At 43.0% G+C, this 20,583-nt stretch overlaps 1 protein-coding gene across 1 annotated transcript in view; it reads right to left on the bottom strand.

Annotated features, from left to right (window-relative positions):
• Nucleotides 1–20,583, bottom strand: part of USP34 (ubiquitin specific peptidase 34) — a 135,972-nt gene that overhangs the window by 103,690 nt on the left and 11,699 nt on the right. Inside the window, exons 2-7 of the mRNA XM_018555855.1 lie at nucleotides 10,464–10,551; nucleotides 9,535–9,976; nucleotides 7,316–7,366; nucleotides 5,936–6,085; nucleotides 4,522–4,589; nucleotides 1,625–1,817 (exon numbers count right to left, since the gene is read on the bottom strand). Coding sequence (XP_018411357.1) covers nucleotides 1,625–1,817; nucleotides 4,522–4,589; nucleotides 5,936–6,085; nucleotides 7,316–7,366; nucleotides 9,535–9,976; nucleotides 10,464–10,551 — 992 coding nt within the window. The remainder of the gene's footprint in view (nucleotides 1–1,624; nucleotides 1,818–4,521; nucleotides 4,590–5,935; nucleotides 6,086–7,315; nucleotides 7,367–9,534; nucleotides 9,977–10,463; nucleotides 10,552–20,583) is intronic.

Below are 20,583 nucleotides of genomic sequence, written 5' to 3'. Positions count from 1 at the left end.
TAAATTAGGGGGGAAAATAGCTTATTAGAACATGAAGTACATTGGCTCCCTAACTAAACGTTAAAAGGTGTTTTACGAGTGATTTTTTCAAACCTGTCAATTAAAGAACTATGGGGTTAGGGCTTTTCCCCATAGTTCTCCTTAGGGTAACGGGAGGACACAAACTAGGGTCCCTCCGTCACCCTAAGCTCAGTATACCGCGAGCTACAGCTCGTGGTATACTGAGACACCGCAGCTGAAGCGGATCCCGACAATTATGTCTGGATCTGCCCAGCTGCGTGAGTGACAGTTGGCTCTGCCTATCTAGAGGCAGAGCCAGCTGTAACCGCCCCCTCCCCGTCCGTGCCGCCAGTCAGCGCTGGATCGGAGCGTGGAATCCAGTCCCTCCCCTGTCACGGCAGAGAGCTGTGACAGGATCGAGAGGTGAGCGAACCCGGTATGTGTTCGCTCACCTCCCGATCTACTGAGCCGACCTGTGACAGTCTCATTGTCACAGGTCGGCTAGAACTATGAGGTGAGTGAAAAGCATTCGCCTCATAGTAGAACACCCCTATTAAAGAAAATGAACATAAAATGAAACAATACACCATCTAAAAGGCTGGACGAGAAATTATTTGCAAGATTACAAAGTATATTAACTCATGAAAACAGGGAAATGTGCAAATGTTAAAACACAAATGGATCATGAAGTGTTAGAAAGAATATCTACAGTATATCACATATCAGAATAGGTGCTATGGTCTAGAGCAGGGGTAGGCAACCTTAACTCTCCAGCTGTGCTGAAACTACAAATCCCATCATGCTTCTTGGAGTCATGCCTGTGGCTTGCAATGCTTTATGGGATTTGTAGTTTCAGCACAGCTGGAGAGCCAAGGTTGTCTACCCCTGGTCTAGAGCCTTGGTTCTCGTGATCCAAAAGCAGGTCGCGACCCCGTTTTCAGTGGGTTGCCGCGTGCCTTCCATTTTTCTAGGCGAGAGGCTCCTCAGCCTCTCCCTGGCGCAGCAATATTTATAAATTAGGGGGGAAAATAGCTTATTAGAACATGAAGTACATTGGCTCCCTAACTAAACGTTAAAAGGTGTTTTACGAGTGATTTTTTCAAACCTGTCAATTAAAGAACTATGGGGTTAGGGCTTTTCCCCATAGTTCTCCTTAGGGTAACGGGAGGACACAAACTAGGGTCCCTCCGTCACCCTAAGCTCAGTATACCGCGAGCTACAGCTCGTGGTATACTGAGACACCGCAGCTGAAGCGGATCCCGACAATTATGTCTGGATCTGCCCAGCTGCGTGAGTGACAGTTGGCTCTGCCTATCTAGAGGCAGAGCCAGCTGTAACCGCCCCCTCCCCGTCCGTGCCGCCAGTCAGCGCTGGATCGGAGCGTGGAATCCAGTCCCTCCCCTGTCACGGCAGAGAGCTGTGACAGGATCGAGAGGTGAGCGAACCCGGTATGTGTTCGCTCACCTCCCGATCTACTGAGCCGACCTGTGACAGTCTCATTGTCACAGGTCGGCTAGAACTATGAGGTGAGTGAAAAGCATTCGCCTCATAGTTCTTCTTTAAAAATAACACCAGATCTGTTTTTACTAAGAGAAGTTACCATAGAGATATGGCAAACACCTACCGTTATCTGACTCAAGCCAGCAAGCCTCATTGTTAGTGTGGGTGACATAAAATATTTGAAAGCCAAGTCAAGGCTCTCTTTATCAAAGCACAAAGCTGTGTCCAGAGGCTCTTTCACAGTACTCCACATAAGGTCCGCCATGTTCCTAGCCGCACTCTGCCGCAGCTCCTGGTCAGACAGTTTACACAAATACCTGGAACAAAAAGAGAAAATGGCCTCATCAATCTAGAGGAAAAGCACTCAACCAGTGGGGATTAATAGTCCGATGCATCAGTCATCATATTTTGTTTTACAAATGGAGAGGTGCTGCAAGCAATAGCAGACAAAAACTTTGACGGGGTTCTAAACCTTGCTCACGCTACTAACGCTGGCCATACGCTGTTAGATCATTCCAACTTTCAGTCAAAGTTCTGAAAAATCGTTCTTTAGAGCATTCAATATTGTCATCATTCAGTCACATCATTTCATTCGAAAGCCCTTCAAAATGTCATCCAGACCTGCTTTCTACTTATGAAATCAACAAAAAATAATGATAAGCAAAGTTTATTTACATTTACAATTATATTGCATATTTAGAAATAAATACTTCAAACTTCCAGTTATCTGGCACCCACAGGGATCGGCAGGTGCTGGATAACTGTAGTTTCTGGTTGCTTGAGAGTTAATGGTAACTCTCAAGCAACCACCCCCCACCGCACAGCTTCCACAGCTGGCAGGTAAATGTAAACAGCTGGAAGCAATAGCCAGCCTGCTATTGGCCATTTAAATTTGAAAGAGCCAATATCAGGCTGGCTATTGCACAAAGGAATCTAGCGGCGGCAAATTTAGTTGCTAACAAAAAAAATTTGTGTGCACCAAGCAATCAACAATTTTTTCATGTGCTTTAAGCGACCGATACAAAAACACAAAAAAAAACACAACCACCGAGGACATACGTCCGTAATTATTTTTGCCGGTTGCTTGAATGCCGGATAATGGGGAGTTTACTGTATTATAGGTTCATCAGACCATGAGGTTGCAGTGGACATACTACATTTATTAAAATCCAATTTTACATATATATTATAGAGAAACCTGTAGGGATGCACCGATATAGCGGTTGCCGAAACATATCGACCGAAAATGGCACTTTTGGCATGATGCCGAAAGTGTTATTTTCCTGCCGATACATCGGCACATCCCTGCTTCCTTTCCTCCCCACTGGGCGCTGCTCAGTGGAGTGGAGGAGGAGAGAACGTGTGACAGCCTGCTGAGCGCTGCAGGAGCGGCCGGCGTCACTATCACAGTCCGGCAGAGCGGTGTGTGGGTGGAGACAGGCCACGCTGTCACAGGAGGCTGGGCTCTCCTCCCTGCTCCGCTCGCTCAGCCTCCTGTGACAGCGTGACAGAGAGGAGAGCAGGCTACAAACACTCAGTGATCGCTGAGTGTTTGTAGATAATGAGGACAGAGTATGTGTAGTATATCCCCAATTATGAATGAATGGGAGTGATCTACTTCACCTCCTGTTCATTCATAGTTGTAGTTATAGTAAACATACTATATCCACATGTTATAAATGAACAGGAACACACAGTATGGAGGATTCCTGTTCATTGATAACAGGGGACACAGAAAAAGAGATAGAGGACTTTGTGTCCTAAATCTCTTTTTCTATTTTAAAAGGGAAATATCAAGGGTCTGTTTAGATCCCTAATATTTCCCCGTAGCCCCTAAAAGTAAATGTAAAAGATTAAAAATATTTAATAAAAAATTAATAGAAATAAATATTTAAAAAATGTAAACGTTTATAAAAAATAAATATAAATTAAATATTTGAAAAATTAAAAAAAAAACATTTTCGGTATTGGTTTCGGTTTCAGTTTCGGCCTGAAATTTTTTTTTATTTCGGTTTAAAATTTTTCATTTCGGTGCACCTCTAGAAACCTGTGTTTGTATTGCTCTTTAAGGGCTTGTTCACACAACGTCTGGATTCTGTCCGGACCAGATCCGTGCGCTCCTGCACGAAAAATGCATCCCAATGCATCCCTATGTGTTTTGTCGGCTACAGTTCTCACGTGTGCAGTCCGTTTCGGTCAGAGAAAATACTGCAGGTTACATTTTGTCCGGTCTGGAAACGCACGAATGCGTCAAAAACGCAAAGAAAACACGCCGAAAATGCAGCTAACATACTGACAGCCCCACTCCACTTTTTTTTTTTTTTTTACTGGAACATGGTAAAAACGCATCAAAACTGCATAGCACCGCGTCTGCAGATCTACTCCAGATCCTGGTCCGGAGCATCGTGTGAACAAGCCCTTATACATTCCGATACCATACATAAATACACCCTGCATAATTGGGTTAAAAAATTTTTTTTTAATGTTCCTGAGCACAAAAGTTCTAATTCCAGATGAAACTTTGCCTTGCACATGTGCATTACAAAATGTAATGCACATGTGCAAAATATGAAACATTTTCCAAACTACTCCTTTGATTTTCCTCATCCCTTCAGTCTATAATGATCACTGACTAGACCTCACTAACCATTAGAACGAGCATTTTGAAAACTAAAATGGAGCACAGCCAGCTTAAAAAGAGTAGATGATTTTATTGCTGTCTGGGACTCTGTTTGGGAGATTATTTTTTACTCTTAACCCCTCCCAAGTCCATCCAAAGTCAAGCGCAGTCAGTTTGGCACATGAACCGACATGAAGTGCTAGGTTACATTTCTTTGGTGTATGCTTTAGCCCTGCATACGGATTTGAACAGGTTTGATGCCACAGTGTCAAAAGCAAATATTTAATATGTTAAATGTTTAATATTACAACGAGACTGAAAATGTTAGCCAGCCACTATGTTAACAATACAGTGCTACTTTTGAAAATAATACATGGGATACTGTTACCGTATAATTTTACCTTATAACATAGGTCCTAAATGGTATAATATGCTGCATAACAGCAGGGATGTGTAACCATATTCTGATCTATAAAAGGAACAAAAAATACAATTATTAACAAGTAGTTGCCCTATTTATGAACATGCATATGACTAATATGTCTTGCACGTGGCATTCACCCCCCCCCCAAGTCTACATAACCAGTTACATTGATGTATTACATGCTTCAAAACCAAGACACTCAGTTTGCATTTATGATAAAAGCTAAAATTTAGGGGGTTATTTACAAAGCCCCCGATGGCTGCCAAATGAATAACTGAGCCAAAGGAAGTGGGCCGAAGCATGTTCAGCTATTCACTGCAGCCGTGTACAGCTATTCTTAGTCGTACATCGGCTGCATTCGGCTCCCTTCACCTCCCTTCGGCACGGCCGAACAGCCTCAGCCGATGCAACATGTGGAGCGGCTGAGGCGAGCATTCGGCAGTTCATTCCCTGCTATTCACACCTATTCACACCTATTCTCCAAGGGGCCGGAACAGCAGAGAGTGAATTGCCCAATGATTGGCTCAGCATTCAGCCCAGTCATTCTGCTTCACTACCTTAGAATTAGCGAAGCATAATGAAAACGGTCAATAAAACAAAAACCAGCGTGGTATTTTAGGTCTGGTAAGATTATTGGAGGGGAGGGGTGTTCCACTACAAAGTCAGGGGAACCCCAATGCCGCCCCCCCCCAAAAAAAAAATGGGGTCCCCCATTAAATTCCACATCATGCCCCTAATCCAAGCAGGCGATTGCAGAATAGGAAAGGAAGGAGGGGGTGGGTTGACACGAGCGTGCGCCCCCCACCGCACCATACTAGGACCAGGACACATGCCCTCAACATTGAGAGGTTGCTTTTCCGGGGGGGATTTGGGGCTGTGGGGGTCTGCAGGCAAGGGGGGTCATCTACATCTGGGTGACGCCCCCCTTGTGGATGAGTAAGGGGTAGTTGTTACCCCTACTCATTCATCACATAGTAAAGTAAATAAAAAACACACTTTTAAAAAGTCCTTTAAATTGAACAATGGGCTGAACCAAAGGGTTTCTGCAACCGAAGCGAGCCGAAGGATTAGCTGAACGTTCAGCTAAATTTAGTGAATAACCCATGTTCAATCAAATGCACAAATGCTCAAAGTCCAGTGCTATCTCAAATCATCTATACAGATAGCAACTGAACATTCTAGGCATAAGCACAGGCAAGCCTGCTGATAGGTTAAGCTTTCAGATACCCGTTGCTATTAAAATGGTATTTCCTTTTATCCACAGGTTTGCTTTAATACAATACAAATGTTTAGTACTTGCGTATGAGTAACTACTCAGCAAAACATTATCCGTCATAGAACTCACTATTATTGAATACAAATGTGTTAAACAGGTTAGGATGCTAACTTACATTGGACACAACAGTGATGAATGCATGAGCTATCAGAAAGGGAAGCGTCTCGGGGGTCCCATACTCAAAGCAATCCTTCATAAGAGAAAGGCCATTTTTCCCACAGAACAGACACACGTAACGGAGTAGGTGCAAGGGGACTTCAACATCCTGAAAGCACAACAGAAAAGGAGAAAACAGAAAATGTAGAATTCATTTGCAAATAGATGTGTTATGTCTATGTGATCAATGCAGAATAGTGGTCATGCAGAGGCAAGCAGCTGTCTTCACACCCCACACAAACGTTCAATCATTTGTGCGGATGATAATTTGATATTCTGTAATAAAATGTCCTGGTTTTTACATGCTGAGCAAAGCTCGTTTCTGAATGTAACTTCTGTGTTAAAGGATAACAGCAAAAAATGCCCCCAGAACCATAATTAGAACTGACCGCAGTATATCTTTGAGAAGACATGTTGCACCGCATGATGTTCAGCAACTTGGCTCAATGTGAGACAAGACCTCACGTACTCCCAAACCCGGGCAGCAGTGCGGATGAGGCTTTTAGGCAGCTGGTGGTGACCAAGTCACTGTAAGCGGATAATGGAACTGAACCAATGCTCCACTTAAGCAGGAGCAGTAGCGGAATGGTCAGAGCTCAATCCCTTAGCCTTAAGCCTTACTTTGATTAAGATGGCAGGACATTTTAAAAATGGCATCCATCTGTACCCAGTGTGAAGAAGCTCTCAAGGTCTAACAGGGCTTATTCACTAGGCGAGTCTTCAGAGAAAGGGTCACACCCGGAGGCTGTGCCACGGAGTTCTTGACCCAGAAAGTACTCTGTGGCTAACTAACAGTACACGAAAGTCTGGAAAGCACCACAATGCATAGCCCATTGCCCAAAGGTCACATTCCAGGCAAGCCCTGCATCTTTTAGTCCAGAGAGCTCCTGAGAAAGGTTGAAAATGCCAATTCTACTTAAGACCAGAGGCATACCAGCTATGGGCAGGATTATATGGGGGCTGGCCTTAAACCGTTTTTCTGTTGGCTAGTGTCCAAACCTTCTGGTGGTAGCCCATTATCCAAATGTCTAAGAATGACAACATTCCTGTGTCCCTCAATGGGTGGTAAAGAAAACTCCCATACCACAAAACCCCATTTATTGTATTTGCTCATGAACAGCTTGGTGTCACTCATACTGATTAGATTCTGAATAAACTGTTGAGCCTCTCCTAACTCTCCACAACCTAACCTCTTCCTTCACATAATTTTGGTTACTACTCTAAAAATAGGACCCTAATATGGGTGACCGCTTCTTTTCAAATCAAATCTGTGGTACCGAAAATAACTTTGAACACAGACTTCATACATCCATACAGGTCTTCAGCTTTTCTTACTTACATTCATGTCACAAAAGGCTCCTAAAAGATTGCTTTCTTGAGCCGAAATATCCTGGGAGAGCAAGAAAAAGAATTGAAAAGCAAATATGAAAAACATGTTCATACATAGTGGGGTTAGCATGAACATAACTACAGCCCCTAGTGACATGTTTAGGAGACATTTTATTTCATAATTTAAAGATTAAAAAAAACACAACTCACAACTTTTTAAAGATAAGAGATAAAAATCAACACGCTGCACATAACTCGGAGCTTTTTGTGAAGTGCCCCATATTACTGTTCAAAAACTGTCCTAACGTTTTATTTGCAGTGAAACAAATCTGTTTGTATCTTAGGAGGAGCAGCTGTGCGTGGTAACCAATCAGCTTCTCGCTCTCATTTTCAAATTTTAACTGAACATACTGAAGAAAGAAGCTGATTGGTTGCCACGCACAGCTGCTCCAGATTTGGTCTGCTCCAGTTTTGATAAATTCCCCCCAGTATGCTCTTACACTGGCTTGTATGTGGTATGACACCCAAAAAAACCTGTGTACACGAACCCTTCAAGAACTATTCCAGAAAAAGCAGGATAATGTTTTAATATGAGATACTGTTCAAATCATTTAACATTACCAATCAAACTTTTTGACCAATTTCCTTACAAACCGAAGCAAGACAGATATGCAGCCCTGAGCTTGAAAAAAAGTGCCCAACCCCACTTACCAAATCCTGCTGACAGAACATCTTACTTACACTAAAGCAGAAGACACTCCTAATGCATCATGGGAGCCACACAAACAGCATTCTTAAAAAGGAGTGGCAACACACAGACCGTAAAAACTGTAACTCTTACATATGTCCGGCAATGAAGCCCACAATAATGCTGGACATATACAAAAAAAAAAGATCAAATGGCAAAACTATTATTGCGGATGATGTTGGGTTGCCTTGATCCATTTTAATGGGTTTTCATTATCAAAAGTTGGTTACAATTTATATAGAACTGCCATGTATTTGGCCACTCAAAGTTTACACAAGGCTAGTTGTTGCTCTGAAACTGCATTGTGGATATACGCTGCTGTCTTGTAGATACTAGGGGTCTATTCATAAAATGTCTTCACCCAAGATTCACATTGGAGTTTCTAACTGGATACCATTGGAAAAAAAATGTGTGAATGTTGGGTGATAGTTGTGTAAAACTTAAAAAAACAAAAACAAAGTATAAATAGACCCCTTTTTGCAGTTCTCATAAAAGTGTATCGTTATCTAAAACTTTTTATTTTGTTCTTTAGTTGTAATCCCTCAGGGGCAGGGCCCTCATTACTATCTTGTCACGAACTGTATTGTAATGTCTTCCCTATATAGTAAAGCGCTGCACAAACTGTTGGCGCTATATAAATCCTGTATACTACTACTAGTTTTGAAGAATATAAACTTTGGAATAACAAAAACTTTTTTTGTTGTTGTCCGTGTCCTCCTGGGGAGATTTTCATTCATTTCCTGTCCCTGAGTAGTGAGAGGAAATCTCTTCAAAGTAAGGGAAAATCTCCTCCACTTACCGTCCATTAAAAACTGCCCCCAGGAGAAAAAGAAGGTATAGCTACACTGTGTGGACATAGATGGTAGGGATGGGTGTGGGCTTGATGCGCACGGCGTTCACCCAAGCCCTAGCAAAACAGTCAGCGACACACACCCATCCTGGCACAATCAGCTGAGAGGAATGGGCATCATGGAGAGTTTTGCTTGGGCGAACTCTGCTTGCTCCAAACACATGCACATCCCTAACAGACCACAATATAAACAATGTAAACCTTACTGGAGTACTAATTATTCCATATTTTATCCAAAACTAAAGTGCATCTCTTGACCAGAGATATGCTTTAAAATGATCATTACATGCAGCAAGCAACCAAAGAACATATCTATCAAACCAGCCATGGATCAGATGCAAGTTTGACATCTTTTATCATTTGACAGACAAAGGTTTAGTCACATCTTTAGTAACTCATTAGGTGAGCTTAGAAAGTAAGCAGAGCTGACTTTTCTTGTATGGCGACAGGGTAAGGTGTGACTGTGACTTTCTCAGAGTCGCCCCTAGGGACATTAACACCTTCCGGGATTAGTCAATAGATATACAAGGCAAGTACCAGGGAAGTCAATGTGTCAGCAACAGTCTTTAAATGTGGACCATTCTCTCTTTTAAATACAAGCAACTGGAAACAAATAATAAATTGGAAATACCTCTATCGTGGGATGGGTGTTATGCTTGTAGGCCGTGTAAAGAGGAAATTGTATCTGAAAGATTTTTGCAACACACAACAACAGTTTTTCTTTTTCTTCAGTACTCCATAAACTATACAGGTCAGTGCTTTTTAGAGAGTCCTCCTCCGTTACATTGCAAGTTCTTCCACTTTCTAACGGTTTGTCAGGGGCTTTACATGGTTCTGGGCGCCTCTCTTCCCCTTCTTCCTCCTCCTCCTCCTGAGTCTCTTTCTCCGCATTCAGCAGCTCATCGGATGGGTTGGCCTCATCCTGCCAGTTTGAATCAGGGCTAGTAGTGCAAAATTTTAAAAGCTGGTCCCTTAGGGTTTGGACTTGGCCAATCACCAAATTGATAAGGGCACACACCACTTGGTTAAAGATCTCCAAATGTTTATACTCCTTAAAGCAGCATAGACACTGTCTGGAGGAAGAAAAGAAGAGACAATTCAACATAAATCTAAAGCAAAAAAAATGTGGACAACATGTTATATTGCACCCCATCACTATATGCCTGTGACACAAATACATCATGATGACCCTGGGTACTCCAAGCTGCACAATAGTGAAGAGCAGCTACAGAACCAAATACAAGTTAAAAGCTAGCAAGAATATGAATCAGTACATACTCAAGTTGATCATGAACAGAACATCTACACGAATAGAAACTGGGATACATGACTTTGCATTGAACAATGTTATTGTTCATTTTCCAGCCAATGTAGATGAAAAGGGACCTTCTAAACATCTTACTCAAAAATACCGGCTTGATCTTAAAAATCTTCCTTTCTTACATTACATACCAAGCCTGATAAGGTATTGGGGTCCCCTATTTTGGTGCAAGTGGAAAATTCAAAAAATAAATAATTTAAAAAAGGAAAACGGAATGAATGATATATGAGAATACGTACCTTTGTGTCCAGGAATTAATATAAGCAAATATCTTAAGCGCATGTTCTTTTCGGAGCTGTAAGTCATCACTGTTGTCAGTGTCAGATACTACAAAGAAGCAAAGAGAAGAAAAATCACATTATTCAAAGAATCCTGCATGTTTTCATCCATTCTACAGCGATAATATTCTTCTGTGACTATGCTTGGATAGGCAAGATGGGTAGACTAAGGCCTCATGCACACGGCATTTAAAGCTGTGGCTGGGAATTTCTTTAACAAGAATCTACAGACTCTTGAGGAAGGAGTTCCACATGTGTCCTCACAGATGCTATACCTGTCCACAAGTAATCGTACATGGAACGATTACCTGCAGATCAGAAGAGGCGCTTGTCCCTGATCTTAGCCGAGTGATATAGATAGAGAGTTAACATAGCTAAAGGTTGAGGAATGACCATGGCTGGGAATGGAGAAGGAGGCAGAGGTGGAAGCTATCTGTGGTGGAGGAGGCAAAGATAAAGCTATTACTGGGGCTGCAACCAACTAATCGATTAATCGATAATGAGAATAGTTGTCAGCTATTCTCATCGATTAGTTGGATCCCCTAGCTCTCTCCTCCACGCTGGGAGGAGCGCACAGCAAGCAGTGGGCAGATGCAATAGCCAGGTTGCTATTGCAATTTGAAATGGCCAATAGCAGGCTGGCTATTGCACCCGCCCACTACCTGCTATATTTACCTTCAGTTGCCATCTGCGGAATCTTGCCACTGGCTGAAACTTTACAAGCGCCATCTGCTTACAAAACAATTAAAAATGTAATTATTTTCCACTTCGGCCTGACAAATTCTGCTGCAGGAGGGGAGCTGCAGTGCCATACATTTCAATGGCACCCCAAACGCGCCTCCCATCCAAAGTGTGATCGCCCGCCCTGTAACGCACGGTACTGCAATGTCGAGCGTTCCAATGCAGTGTGATTGCAAAAAATTGTGCATGCAGTTTTATTCTGAAGTAAACTTTGTAACAATCCACTTGTGCATTTAATTTTAGAATTAAGGATGGTGTTTATTACATTTTCTTTATCCGAATTATCGAAAAAATAATTGGTCAACTAATCGATTATGAAAATAATTATTAGTTGCAGCCCGAGCTATTACACAACCCAACTTTTAAAGCCCAACTAAAACAAAATAACCAGGATAGACCAGGAAAGAGGTTAAAGCCACTGAAAGGCGCCCCTTCACACTAGCGTGATGTGTCCTGTGTCTGCCATTGGGCGACACTGCAGGACAGTGAAATTCACATTATTCTTAATGGTGCCTGTTGACATCAATGCAACATGGTGTGATTTTTGAAAAGGAGATGGTGCTTCTTTAATGGGAGTGCATGAAAAACATATGTACATGCATTCTTGACACATTTTTGCTACTTTTTTGCGCTTAAAGTTTCCTCAAAAGTGACAAATTCTATTCAGACCTCTTTAGAAAACATAGTGCTCTAGGAATCCTTTGTCATAAATGCTATAAAAAGTTTACTTGCAAAAAAAAAAAATACAGAGATTTAATATACTGCAGCTTGTCAGCTGATGTGGAGGCACATTAGTATAGTTCTTCCACCCCCTCTTTATTTTCACCTGGTAATCCAAAGAATAGCACTTCCTGTACCTGGGTGACTAATGCTTACTCCTCCAATGTATCTATGGTGGGGGCCACAGTTGCCACCCAGGCACTCAAACATACCTGGCTTTGTTCAGGGAGGGAGGTCAGCATCTTCCTCCTTGCTGATCTCCCTCCGTGCTGTGAATGCAGAAGTAATGTGTATTACATCACTTCCGCATTCACCTGTCAGTCATCTGGCTGCTATAGCCAGAGAGAAGAAGCTGATCTGTACTTCATCAGCTTCTTTTGGGGTCCCCAGGTGACATCAGGTGTCTTAGAGATCCCTAATGTCTCCATAAAGAGGACCAGTCAGTGTGCCTTTGCTATTATATAGGGGGATTGTTATCCCCCTATGTAATAGCAATAACAATAAGTGTAAAAAAACATAAAAAAGTTACAAAAATAAAAGTCCCATAGAAAAAGTTTTTTTTTTAAAACCCCACATTTTTAAGTCCCCCACCCCCACATTTACGCACATATAAACGTAAATACGCATTCGTGGCGCCAGCAATGCGAAAATGAAAATTGTGCTACACGTTACATATTGTAGCGAACGTCGGAGTGAGAGCAATCATTTCAGGGCCATCAATCACCGATAACGCTAAACTGATTAGTGGTAAAAGCTTTTAAAGCGTCGCCTATGGCCAATTTTTGGTATTGTAGGCTCTTGAGGTTTCGCGCGCACAATTTTAAGGCTTGACATGTTTGGTGTCTTTTTACCCGACGTGACCCCGTCTTTTATATTTTACCAAAAAAATTGGGCAATAAAATGTTTTATAATTTAATATAGGGGAAACCGCTTTGTTTTTGTTTTTTTAAATTCGGTACTTTTCCCTTAATATAGTAAAAAATAAAATCCCCAGTGGTGATTAATACCACAAAAAGAAACCTCTGTCTGTCCCAAAAATTTGGTATAAAATGTATTTCAGTGCAGCGTTGCATGGCGGAAACAAATTCAATCACAGTACTGCAGCGCTGAACACTGAAAAATGGCCTGGATGGGAAGGGGGTTTAACACCGCAGACTTGAAGTGGTTAAAGTGCAGGCAAAATAAAAAAAAAAAAAAAAAATTCACAGAATCTTTGTAACTAAGGTGCAGCATATCCATGGCAGACAAGATACTCACACCTCATTGTTCGCACACTGCAATATTGAAAATGCCCCTGTGTTTTGTCATTTATAATCTATCCCTGAGTGTTTATAAGCAATTTAGAGATACACAGTAAGGCTGGCCGGACACCTATCAATTTTTTTTCTTTCAAACCGTGGGCTGAACAAAAAAATCCCACTAGAAAATGAGGAATTAACTTTTAAAAAAAAAACAGCCACCAGCAAAGGTGGGTCTCCTTGTAGGACACATTTATGGGGGGGAAAAAAAAAGGAGGCTTTAATATCACTTTAAAGTTTAAAAAAAAAAAACTTAAATATTTGTTACGATTGATTAACCCTTTGTTTATCCTAATCAGCCTCCCTTAGCAATTTTACTTAATACCAACAGGAACACTCATTTGTTAGGCGAACACTAATCAAAAGTAGTTAAATGTGTGTAATTTTCAGTTCGGCTACTTTTTTTGGTCTATGAATTGCATGAAATCATTTTTGGAAGACAATAGCAATGAAAGAAAGCCTTATTTATCCTAAAGATGATATATGTATTACGGTGTTATCGTAGGTAATGAGAACGTTATTTCCCAATAAACAGGCCCATAGCAGAAATTTAAAACTTGCTCCGGACCATAAGGGGGTATACTAGAACTATGGGGAAAAGCCCTAACCCCATAGTTCTCCTTTAATCACTGATAACACTAAAACACTATGAAATTTTTCAAGCCCTGTATATACAGAATCACTAAATCGGTACCAAACAGAACTTCCTAACACGTTATAATCATTCACTAAAACAATGTCCTTTCAAAATGTTTTCAAGAGAAAGCATGAATGGCTTTGCGCATATTTTGGTAGCTGCAATCCATTTACATGACATACTTTCCTTAGAAAATAGAACATTTTAAAATATTACATCAATTTCACCAAAGTAACAAATGTTTGCATTGCCCAAAATAGAAGACTGCATATTACTGAAGCCGGTTATCTCCTGTCAGAAATGCCACATGCAGCCCCATAAACATGCCACCAGACAACATCCTGTGATTGATTTCCACTGTACAAGTGTTCCTGTTGATTTATGAGGCAGTATGCAGCTGCCACAGAGAGACTGCATGTAGAATGAAAATGGACCAGCAGGGTGCGTCTCTAACGGGACAGATAAAGCAGTTGTCTCTTAGAGCGCACGCTGCATTTCTGAATGTCTACCTTTTATTGACATGGAAAATAAGGTTAGCCTGCTTCCACACAAAATCGAAGACTACAAGTCTCAGCATATCCTTTAAAGTGACACTAAAGTCACAAATATGTTCCTCCCCTATGCTGCTTTAAAGGGTTTCTAAGCCCTCTGTTTGTTTTTTTTGTATATCTACAGCTATCAAGCAGTAGATATATGCAAAAAGTTTGTTTTTGTTTTCTAAACCACTTTAACAGCAGTTTAAACTTTGCCGCGCTCCTGTTCGAGAATCCGAAACTGCTCGGGCGCCTGCAAAGCATCTTGGGCCAGGCGCATGCGCAGTTCGGATTTTCGGCCGGGAGCAGAGACGCAAGGTAAGTCTTTGGACGCGTGCACACGCATGCAGACACCGCGGGATCGGAAGTGCCTGCAAGGACAGAGGAGTCAGCGCTGGATCGGAGAGCCGCCGCACCGCTGGAGGGACAGATGAAAACATCAGGAAAGAAGATCAGATTAAGAGACATCATTTAAGGTAAGTGCTAACATGAAAATTGGGGGGAGGGAAAACATTTTTTGACTTTAATGTCACTTTAAAAGGAGAACTATGGGGTTAAGGCTTTTCCCCATAGTTTTCCTTAGGGTAACGGGAGGACACAAACTAGCGTCCTCCCGTCACCCTAAGCTCAGTATACCGCGAGCTACAGCTCGCGGTATACTGAGACGCCGCAGCGGATCCCGACGTAGATGACGGGATCCGCCCAGCTGCGTGAGTGACAGCTGGCTCTGCCTATCTAGAGGCAGAGCCAACTGTAGCCGCCCCCTCCCGTTCCGCCAGTCAGCGCTGGCAGATCGGAGAGGGGAATCCAGCCCCTCCCCCTGTCACGGCAGAGAGCCGTGACAGGATCGAGAGGTGAGCGAACCCGGTATGTGTTCGTTCACCTCCCGATCTACTGAGCCGACCTGCGACAGTCTCATTGTCACAGGTCTGCTAGAACTATGAGGTGAGTGAAAATCACTCACCTCATAGTTCTCCTTTAAGGACCTTAAATGATGTCTCTTGATCAGATCATCTTCTTCCTTCCACTTGTATTCAGCAATCCCTCCAGCGCTGGGTACCGGTCTCTGATCCAGCGCAGACTCCTCGGGTCCCATGGTGTCTGTCCGACGTGCACGCTCACAGCTGCGTGCATACACCTCCACTGTGGGTCTCCTCTTCCCACCACTGAAGATGTCTACTGCCCATGCACCCACCCCATCTTGAGCGGCCGTGCTTCAGATCTTCAGGCGGGAGCGTGTGGTGGAGACACAGGTAAGTTTTACCTTTTTGCTAATTTTTTTTAATGTTTTTGCATAGATCTCCGGCTTGCTGGCAATAGATATATGCAAAAAAACAGAGAGTTTAATTCTACTTGAAGTCAGCAATCAGGTGGCTATAAGCCTTCCAACTTTCCTACAGACGTTAGATTAAAAAAAAAAAATCTATGTAAAAATGTAGGTAAGCAATTTTTTACTCATCCATCCATCCATAAATGAAGGGATGGAGGGAAAAAAATGTAATATGTCACAGATAACCAGTTCCAAGATGTATCGGCTGCATTTGTTTTCTTTTTTAGTCCAAGAACGTTTTCTACAGTAAAATATCAGTTGTCAGAAATGTGGCACCTTTGTAACTTCTAGTGCGGAACTGAAACCCCAAACAATTGTATAAGTCTTCTCAACCGTCTTCCGTGAACCACAAAGCAACACCCCTCTAGGTAATAAAAATGGAGGGGGGGAGGGTGTTTGAAGTTCAAATCAGCAGGCAAACTCTGCCCCTTTCACAAATACAATGCAGTGATTGAGGATTATTACTGAAGGGGAGGAAGTATGTTACTGGCAGAATCACCAGAAAGAAAACTAATGAAGCCACCACATCTAAGGACTGGTATGCTGCAATATATTACATTTTGTCTTTGGGTTTAGTCATGTTGTAAGACTACTGAAAGTTGCTGACAGACAAAAGGTAAATGTCAAAGTAAACATTCAACCAGCCACAGCTTTTAGATCTCCTGCTTTGCCAACATTCTGGGCTGTTCCAATCAATCAAAGCTCTGACACTTTTGGGTAGTGTTAAAGCTCACAACTAACTGCGAAACATTCCTATTGTCTCATCACAATGACGGACAGGCTTACTGCTGGGAGGGAGGAGTCATGCAAGCTCCTGCATTATGATGAATGGTAGAAACTTGGCCCAATCAAAACCCCAACAATTCTGTAAAGCAGAGGATACGGAATGCTGCACCAGGTATAAACAAGCACCCCTGGTTCCCAGATTTCAGTATATTTAAAGTGGCACTAAACTCAGGCGTTACATCTTAGAAATGCATTCAAGTTCCTTAACTATTAACAAAAATGTATCTTATTTGTGTATCACTCGGCTGTAGATCCTCAAATCATCTCTGAATTGGTGCTGACACTGTCCTTCCTTCTGGAGGGTGGTTACTTTTGTTCCCCATGGTCAGTGTGTGTTGTAAAGTAGCCACCACTCCAAGCTCACTCCCGTGAGAAGACGACAATCTCACGTTTAGTTTACTACTTTGTATTGAGATTATAGTCCATCACAGGAGTGAGCTTGGAGCTGTGGCTGCTTTACAACACACACAGGGACCATGAGGAACAAAAGTGGCTGTGTGTGTCCCATTGACACAAGCAGCATTGTGGCAGGCCACTCCCATCCTCTTCGTCCAACAGGTTGATTGACAGCAGAAGGAACCTATGGCTCCTCTGTCCTTAATCTCCTCCCCCACAAACCAGGAAGTTCGAACGGAGCATCACTTCCGGGACTGGCAGTGGTGACAATCGACGGGGACTCAAAAAGGTGCAGGCCATTTTTTTACCTTAAAACAGAGAATGCATTAAGGTAAAACATGCCCAGCCTTTAGTAACCCTTTAACGCCTGAGTTTAGTGTCACTTTAATGTGGCCTAAGAATTGCAACCTGCATATTTCACTGTTTGGAACTGCACTGTAAAATTCATAGCAGTGGAGCCCTGCCCAAGATAGGTTTTATTAAATATATATAAAAATATATGAAAGTATTAATAAATTCTTGAATGAACAGGCTGTGATGTAGATCGCAGCCTGTATATTCATAACTGGGGACACATAGTACTATGTGTCCCCAGTTATTTACAAACACCGGAGTGATCAGACGATCACTCCGGTGTTTGCTCTGCACAGAGGGATCGTTGACTATCATTGATATTTAATTACAAGCAGCGGGGATCCATGGAGTCTCTCATCCCTCCCTGGGATGGCTCCACGGAGGGATGAGAGACTCCAGATGGCGGTGGGGGGGCGCACGGTATTTTTGAAAATAGCGGTCATCAGCGGCTTGTGAGGCCGCTGATGACAGCTATTAATTTAAAGGGGACAGTCTGCTGAACAGTTCTACTATAAGAGACCATCAGCTTATAGTAGAACTGTAAATGCCAGGTCCGTACGGACAGTCCAGGGCGCCTGGTTACTAGGTAACCAGGAGATGCTGAACTGTCATTGCACACTAAGAAACCGGCGGAGCCGGTTCAAACAAAATAAAATTTAAAAAAATAAAAAGTGTAAAAAAAAAATTAAATTAAAAAAAGCACAACCCCTCCCTCCCCCCACGTTAACACACACATATTGTGGTGCACACCATGCACATGCGCTGCAGTGCGTTGTTAGAACGCATCGCAGTGCATGATTTTTTTTTATTTAAAAAAAAACTAACTACGGGGAAAAACACTGACCCCATAGTTCTCCTTTAACAGCTCAATCGCTGAGGTGTGAACAAGGCCTAAGGCTCCATTCACTTAGGAGTGGGGTTTTTCCGCACATATTCGGTCATACAAATACATGCAGAACCGCTCTAAAAAAAAAAAATTCAATTTAATGTGCATTGTTCAGACCATTGCAGGGTCTGCAAGGTACAAAACCGAGCGTCCAGCAAAATAGTCCAAGCACAATTTCAGGGGAAGATACTGCACGTCCGCAGCTATAGTTATAGCTGCAAATTAGCAGAATCCGGGCAGCTGCAAAGATTTTAGTGTTTTCGTGCCATGCGGTCTTCCGCACGGGAAGTGCAAACGTTATATGTGAATGGAGGCTCAGTTTCCTAGGCTACTCAGGGACTTCAGTGGCGAGTTCTTTGTCCTTGCACTCCCAGACCCTACTAGTTGCTATGGCAACAATAAGGGAATCCACTCTCCTACTGGGATATTTCATTGGTTTTATATTAGAGAGAAAGGTACAGGGGTGGGGACAAGGCCAGGAGCTGAACAGCTAATAAAGTCCCCAAGACATAAGAGCCCAGCAGGTAACTTCCCTCCCCCCACAGGACTCCACTTATAATATGGGAACTCAGAACCCCATTTAAAAAGGGAAGAGATCCAGTTCTTGAGTTACAAATAACAGAAAAATTCAGAGAAAGATTTCAGCTGATCAGCTCCCGGGAGAAACAAGGGGTTGTTCATAATAGGTAAAAGGGGGAGCAACTTCGACATCAGTTTATGGGAAAGACCAGAGTCCCAGATGCTTAGGTTATGTAGCATTAACGGACACAGGGCTACTAGGCTCACCGAACATGGGACCCATAAAAGAAAGAGGAAATCTGGACCTTGTCACAGGGATTTCTAAGAAAACCCACAGAGGGGTGCCATGTGTGACATGGAAAAGAGAAAGTTGAGCAATCCGATCTGTTAATATTAAGTACTCCCAGGCCCCCCTGAAGTCTACGTGTATATGACGGATATGCGGCCTCTCGTTCATCCAAATATAAACCAAAAAACACGGTTCTGAAGCACGCAAAGTAAGAACTGAGGAGCTTTCACATGTAAGGTACAAAAATAGTAGAGAAGTTTCGGGAGAGACGACATCATGATCACATCTCTTCTACCGATCCAGAATATAAACGAGAAGGTCCAGGAACAAAGAAGTGAGGATAGTTCTCAGAGCAAGGGGATGTAGTCGGTGGAGAAAAGAGGAGGAAGGGGATGTAGTCGGTGGAGAAAAGAGAGGAAGGGGATGTAGTCGGTGGAGAAAAGAGAGGAAAGGGATGTAGTCGGTGGAGAAAAGAGAGGAAAGGGATGTAGTCGGTGGAGAAAAGAGAGGAAAGGGATGTAGTCGGTGGAGAAAAGAGAGGAAAGGGATGTAGTCGGTGGAGAAAAGAGAGGAAAGGGATGTAGTCGGTGGAGAAAAGAGAGGAAAGGGATGTAGTCGGTGGAGAAAAGAGAGGAAGGGGATGTAGTCGGTGGAGAAAAGAGAGGAAGGGGATGTAGTCGGTGGAGAAAAGAGAGGAAAGGGATGTAGTCGGTGGAGAAAAGAGAGGAAAGGGATGTAGTCGGTGGAGAAAAGAGAGGAAAGGGATGTAGTCGGTGGAGAAAAGAGAGGAAAGGGATGTAGTCGGTGGAGAAAAGAGAGGAAAGGGATGTATTCGGGGTAGGGGATGTAGTTGGTGGAGGAAAGAGAGGAAGGGGATGTGGTCGGTGGAGAAAAGAGAGGAAGGGGATGTAGTCGGGGTAGGGGATGTAGTCGGTGGAGAAAAGAGAGGAAGGGGATGTAGTCGTGGAGAAAAGAGAGGAAGGGGATGTATTTCGGGGTAGGGGATGTAGTCGGAGAAAAGAGAGGAAGGGGATTTTGTCGGTGGAGAAAAGAGAGGAAGGGGATGTAGTCAGGGTAGGGGATGTAGTCGGTGGAGAAAAAAACATGAGTTGATTACCTGATAACTCTGTTTCCAGGAATCTTCCAGGACAGCCATCGAGATATAGGCTCCGCCTGCCTGCAACAGGAAACACATCAACCACATTAAATAAATAGACTCCTCCTTCCATCCCAAGTCAGTAACCTCTAGGACCGAAGGCTACCCCATGCACAAAAGTATCCCCTCCTGCATCCAACCTCGGATGCCACCTGGATACACACCAAGGGCGGGAACTGGCTGTCCTGGAAGATTCCTGGAAACAGAGTTATCAGGTAATCAACTCATGTTTTCCCCAGTCATCTTCCAGGACAGCCATCGAGAGGATCAGTGAGGACAAATCTTACCTCCTAGGGTGGGACCACAGCTTGCAGGACTTTCCTGCCAAATGCCTGGTCTTGTTGAGTCATAAGGTCCAGCCTGTAGTGCCTGACGAATGTCTGGAAGCTGGACCACGTGGCTGCTCTGCAGATCTGTTCTGGAGTAGCCCCTGCTC

The sequence above is a fragment of the Nanorana parkeri genome, unplaced genomic scaffold (assembly GCF_000935625.1).
Source record: "Nanorana parkeri isolate BGI_ZX_2015 unplaced genomic scaffold, ASM93562v1 scaffold11, whole genome shotgun sequence".
Classification (NCBI taxonomy): Eukaryota; Metazoa; Chordata; class Amphibia; order Anura; family Dicroglossidae; genus Nanorana; species Nanorana parkeri.
The sequence above is the reverse complement of the archived record's forward strand: the minus strand, read 5'-3'. Positions and strand labels throughout refer to the sequence as shown.